The sequence below is a fragment of the Octopus bimaculoides genome, chromosome 15 (genome assembly GCF_001194135.2).
Source record: "Octopus bimaculoides isolate UCB-OBI-ISO-001 chromosome 15, ASM119413v2, whole genome shotgun sequence".
NCBI lineage: Eukaryota > Metazoa > Mollusca > Cephalopoda > Octopoda > Octopodidae > Octopus > Octopus bimaculoides.
Window position 1 is genome coordinate 2,065,461 of NC_068995.1, and position 6,279 is coordinate 2,071,739.

At 41.3% G+C, this 6,279-nt stretch overlaps 1 protein-coding gene across 1 annotated transcript; it reads left to right on the forward strand.

Moving 5' to 3' along the window:
* The first annotated feature begins 635 nt into the window (after positions 1-635).
* LOC106879855 (terminal nucleotidyltransferase 5C) lies at positions 636-6,273 on the forward strand. Its single transcript, XM_014929569.2, has 2 exons — positions 636-792; positions 4,340-6,273. Exon 2 carries the CDS (start codon positions 4,392-4,394, stop codon positions 5,958-5,960), a length of 1,569 nt encoding a protein of 522 aa, XP_014785055.1. The 5' UTR covers positions 636-792; positions 4,340-4,391; the 3' UTR covers positions 5,961-6,273.
* Positions 6,274-6,279: the final 6 nt, after the last annotated feature.

Here is a 6,279-nt window from a genome sequence, read left to right on the forward strand (position 1 = left end):
TGGTAATAACAACCACTGCCACTACTACTACTGCTATTATCAGTAATATTACAGGTGGTGGGGGTGGTGGTGAATGAGCCTGCTACCATCGTCTTCTTCACTGACACCCCTTTCTCTCTGTCTTTGTGGAAACCAGTCGTAATCAAGTTTAAGATTTGGTGGTTAAACTGTTTGTTCTGAGAGAGAGGGTCACGATGGTAGAGAGAGGTGGAGATACAGAAAGTGAGAGAGAAGAAACGTGTGAAAGATAGAGAGAGAGAAGAAAACAAAGTCAGAGAAAGAAGAAGAGAGGAAGATAGAGTAAAGGAGAAAGAATCGGAGAGAGAGAGATAGCATGTGTGTGTATGTGTGTGTGTGAAATGGTGACAGAGGGTGAGATAGAGAGAGAGAGAGAATAAGAAGGGAGGGGGGGAAAAGATAAAGTAAGAGTGAGAAAAAGAGAGACAGAATGGAAGAGATAGATAGAAGTGTGAGAGAACATGCGAGAAAGGAAGAAAGATTAAGGGGAGGAGAGAGAGAGAAAAGGTAAGTGAGAGGAGGAAGAGAAAGAGAGAAAGGAAGAGTGAGCCGAACAGAGAGAAGAGGAGAGTCAGAAAGCGAGAGAGAAATAAAGAAAGAGTAAGAGTTAAGGAATCTAAGACAAGTGCGCAGTAAAGAGTTTTTCGGCGGGTCACGTGGTTAGAGCATGGCTTCTTGTTGTTCCCGCCCCCCTGGCTTAGTGTGACCAGCAGTGGAGAAGCAAGAAGCTGGCTGATTAGGACTGCTTCAGCTGACGCCGGGATATACCACCTGGTAAATGATTCTCTTTCAACATATGTTTTAATAACTTCACTCGTTCTCCTTACTTTTTCCTCCTCTCTTCTTCTTCTGCCCATGTAGGGGTTCTGTTTCATCTTCTGTTCCTCTTTTTCTCTGCTGCCCTTTCTCTTTTCAAGTCAGCCTAAAACTGTCATTGTTACTTATGTATTCGAATGGGTTCCTCTGCCGACTTTATCGACCAAAACTGCACTCATTTAATACACAAAACGTGTTAACACTTAAACAGTCTTTTTTAACTGCTATCACAGACTACCAAATTCTTCTCTCTATCACCATATATATATATATATATATATATATATATATATATATATATATATTACACACGCCCGTATATATATATATATATATATATATATATATACACATACGTTTTCTCTGTCTTCGCAACAATATCTTCATTCTGACTTTAACACTCCAAGACCTTCGGTCATTTTTCAAAGTGCTGCCAAAAATTACTTCTTCCCCCCTACTCCTATATATAACCTATTTGCTGTCACATCCGAAAGAACCACGGCTTTCGCTTGTCATGTCAACTCTGCTAAAATTCTACACCAAAGTTCTTGCGTTGTCCGTTCTTCATTTCGAATTTTGCTTCAGTTTTTTTTTTTATTCTTTAAATTTACTTAATAGTTGTAATATTAATGCCATCCTATATATGTTTTGTTTCACTTATTATTTTAGCCAATTCCTGTCGTATTTTACTTTTTCTATATTCTCTAAAACAATTCCATAGACCGCAAAAAATATATATATATATATATATATATAAGAAAACGAAAAATTAAATTATAAAAAAATTTCCACCCGAAGTTTTCGTTTATTAAATAACTTACAAGAAAAAAAAATGAAGATTTAGAAAGTAAACGAAGCAAATACAGGAATTTGGCCGTTTCGTAAATGTATAACAATTGCCAAAAACTTTTAAACTCTCCAAGAGTAATTTTTTAAAACAAGTGTTCTTGCATCTCGAAATTCAGCGAAAATATATTTCCGTTAAAAGAAAAAGAAATTAATGAACACTTGAAATTTGTTTCTTCATAAACTGCTGACAAAGTATGTTTGTTGCTTGAAGTCAGCAGTTATTGTGTCTACATAAATGGAAAGTTTCGAAAGAGAGGAAGAAATGATAAAAAAAGAAATTAAAAAGTATTTTCCTCCACATATGTTATCGGAATAATGTTTTTAAGATTGGCACGAGGCCATATTTGGAATCAATCACAGTTATCGATGAGTGTTTTATTTTGCCGACCACGGAAGAAGGGAAGGAAGAAAAAATAAGGTTAATTCTGCCATATAGAATGACATTAAAAATTCCCCCCTCTCTCTCTTATTCTTTCCTTCTCTTTTTACCCCGTGTGTCAGAGAGAGGGAGAAACAGGGTGGGAGAGAGAGAGGGAGAAGTGATGCCTCGGTGGTTTGAAGAACTTCCCGTTCCCAAGTCTCCCACCTGTAGAAATCTTACTAAATTTCCTCTTTCCAGTATGTTCACTTCTTCTGACACGAAAACACTCACTTTTGACCGTGTTGAACATGTGCAAAAGTTCACCATATTGTGTAACTTCGACTGATGGTGGTGTAACATCTCTCCTTCAACATGGCGTGGAAAACTTTCTTCTCTTAGAATAATATCAGTAACAAGCTTCGTTTTTTTTTTATTTATTGTCGTTATTATTGTCCTACTTAGGATTTATTTCACTTTTACATCATTACTAAAAATATTAACCTCACACACACACACACACACACCTATATATCTTTCTAATCGAACAGTTCGCATTTCTAAACACCCGCCAACACGTAACCCGTGCGTTAAGTATTTCTGTTCAAATACAGTAGTTAGCGCTGGTTCTATCGGCTGTAACGGTGGCGGGTACGACAAGCAGGGTAACTATTACAAGCTGACTTCCAACACGAACCCGCGCATCTGTTTTAAACATATCTTATAACCCTGAAATGTGCAGCAGACTGCAATATTTCGTGTTGCTTACTAAGGCCGTTCTCACCATATTGTCGACATAGAGGGTGTAGCTGGGGGTGAGGCGAGAACCTGTTGACGTAGGATACAGTTCTAAGGCGTTGCTAGGATACAAACGACCAATAGATTGCTTCTTGTCACACTGCCTGTTGTCGTCATCAACACACACATTTCTCTCTCTCTCTTCATCGCTTACTCAATCGCTCCTCCTCCTACTCCCTTCTCGCTACCGTCCTATATTATCATTTTCTCCATCTTTCACCCTAATTTTCTCTCTCTCCATCCCCTTCACCACTCTGACCCGTGTACCTCTATCTTTCCCTCTTGCACTCTACCCCCGCCACCCCTCGTCTCTCTCGTCTCCATCTCACTCTTTTGGCGAGTTGGCACCGTCAGTTGGCCACCTCCGAGCACACACACACACATTCTCTCGACTGCCTCTTACTGTCTCGCACACATCACATCAATCTCCCCTTCCTCCCCTTCTCTCACCGGCCACATACTCAGTGTTTACTCTCCCCCTTTCCAACACTGTCAACCTTTCCCTCACTTTCCTTCACACAGCTCTCTCTTTCTCTCTCCCTCACTTCCCCTCTTTACGAGACACTGAGTCTCACAAACTCTTCTTCTCCCTCTCTCTCTTAACTCATCTCTCTCTCTCTCTCTCTTAACGTCTGTCTTTACGATTCTATGTCACCAAATCTTTCTTTCCCTCTTAACCTGTCTCTATCTCTCTCTTTCTCCCAACGTCTCTCTTAGTGTAACGTCTCTCTTAACTCTGCTTCTCTCTCTCTCTCTCTCTCACCTATTCTGTATTGAAACTATCACCAAATATGGTCAATCAAACACAATTATCTTTTTAAGAACAGCTGTTTACAACATCGTTGTTATTACCTGAGTGGACGGTATTGTTGAATAGCCTATGGTCACTCCTGTCTCAACACTGACCCATGGCTCTATCAGCTGGACCCTACTATTGTTACATATCCCAGCTCGATCTGATACCCCACCCACTAGTGTTTGGGAGTGGTGGCCATATTGTCAAAGGCATGTGGTCGACCGTTGTGTTCAGTTTTGGTCTGAATATGACGGTCAAATGGTCAATGTTATGTTCAGTCTGTTGCTTCAGAGATGTTTGTCCAGATGTTGACCAGAGTAATGTTTGTCCAGACAGCCGATCTTGTGGCTATTTGAATGTGTAGGAAGGAAGGGGGTGGTATGATGGTGGTGGTGGTGGTGTTTGGCCCCAGGTCAGCCCTGATCCAGCAGGCCCATGATTAAAGACGTTCCCGTCAGGACCATCCTGCCTCTTTAGGGATGCCATTTCCTTATTTAAAATATGGTAGGATTTGAGGTTTTGGCTGTTATTTTTGAAGATTGCGTGACTATACAAAGCACCACCACCTCATTGGTTTGACAAATGGGAACTGTTGGTTATAGAAGTGGTGGTTGTTGGTTATTTCTGTATGTTTTGTTGTTACTTTTGTATTATTACCAAACAATATTGTAACAATCTTTTTTTTTTTTCCTTTCTCTTTTCAGAATCCGCTCCTCAGAAACCGCCATAAAGTTGTAAAGACGACAACTCTTGGCAATGGCTACGGATAGTGTTTGTGCTGTTGCCATATCTAGTGGTTCAGCCACTTCTGCTTCAGTTGCACCTGCAGACGCTGCTGTCTGTTGCACCACCAACACCAACACCACTGCTGCGGTTGATAAGGACACCGATGACACCCAGACAACACCTGAGACACCTTCGCTGACTGCAGACCTTGATGCTGTTACTGTGGTTACTGTAGAGCCAGTCGCCGATGTTGACATCGAGGCAGAAGAGGCAGGAGATGAACTGCCGACTGAAGCTTACGATGAAGAGGACTGCAACAAGGATGGCTCAAGTCTAAGTGATCAGATGTTTGTTTTCGGCTCAACAGAATTACTTGACGACACACAGTCTTCTTGTCGTTTCAAGGTCTTGGAATATGACCAATTGATGCGACTTGTGGAAGTGATGGAGGCATCCATACCAATCCATGGTCGTGGCAATTTCCCTACCCTTGATGTTAAACTGAAGGATCTCATCCAACTGGTTCGCCAAAAGCTGAAATCTGAAGGGGTCCATGTTCGAGATATGCGTCTAAATGGCGGTGCTGCCAGCTATGTCTTAGAGACAGATACTTCTCAGACTTATAATGACTTGGACTTGATATTTGGGATTGATCTCTCCAACCAGAATGAACTTCAAAAAGTGAAGAATTGTGTTCTTGGCTGCCTCTTAGACTTTCTGCCAGCTGGCGTCAGTAAAGACAGGATGTCCAGTTGCAGCTTGAAAGAAGCTTATGTTCAGAAAATGGTAAAAGTGTGCAATGAACATGGCGACCGTTGGAGTTTGATATCACTCTCGAATAATAAAGGTAAAAATGTGGAGCTTAAGTTTGTGGACAAAATGAAACGTCAGTTTGAATTTAGTGTTGATTCCTTTCAGATAATCTTGGACAGTTTGTTAACGTTCTACGAAGTTTCCAACACTCCGACCAGCGAACATTTTTACCCAACTGTGAAAGCCGAGAGTGTGTATGGGGACTTTTCACAAGCCTGGTTCCACTTAACTGAAAAGCTAATTGCCACACGAAACCCAGAAGAGATCCGGGGTGGAGGCTTGCTGAAATATTGTAACCTGTTAGTGAGGCGTTACACACCAGCTGGCAACGTGGACATCCGTGCCATGGAGCGCTACATGTGTTCTAGGTTTTTCATAGATTTCAGCGACTTGTCGCAACAAAAACAGAAGCTGGATGCTTATCTGGCAAACCATTTTAGTGGTGAGGAGGATCTGAAATATGAATACTTGATGACGCTCTACCGAGTGGTTGACGACAGCACAATCTGTTTGATGGGCCATGAACGAAGACAGACACTAAATCTTATACATCAATTGGCTTGTGAGATCCTGCTAGAACAGGAACAGAAAGCACAGAGTAAATACCTTCAACTACCACAGTTTGACAACTTAAATAATTTGATTTTGGACCAAGTATTCTATGGACCTTACAATAACTCCAGTGGCGGCAGTCAGTACTACAGTTATTTACCATTTTATCAAGTAGGCAATAGTTCCATCTCCTCGTGTCCACTTTGTCCACAACCCTATTTACAATGTTCCTAGCCTCATCCAAACACACACACACACACACACACACGTATATACATCCTTAACCACATTCTCTCCCTTACACACACACACACACACATGCCCATCCCTACACTTCACCACTTCCATCTCTGAACCCACCCCTACCCCTATAATGGCAGAGCTCCATATCTTTTTCTTTTTTTTTTTATGAATTTGTTCTTATTTGCTCATTTCTACTTTTACTTCTCCTGCCCCACCACCACATTAAAAAAAGAAGAAAATGGACCCTCAGCAGGGTCTACCTCACACTTTTCACCTGGTCCCTCTGCCCCTTTTTTGTTTCACTCACTCC

Coding starts and splice junctions, on each gene's coding strand:
- LOC106879855 (XM_014929569.2), top strand. CDS start 4,392: ATGGCTACGGATAGTGTTTGTGCTGTTGCCATATCTAGTGGTTCAGCC.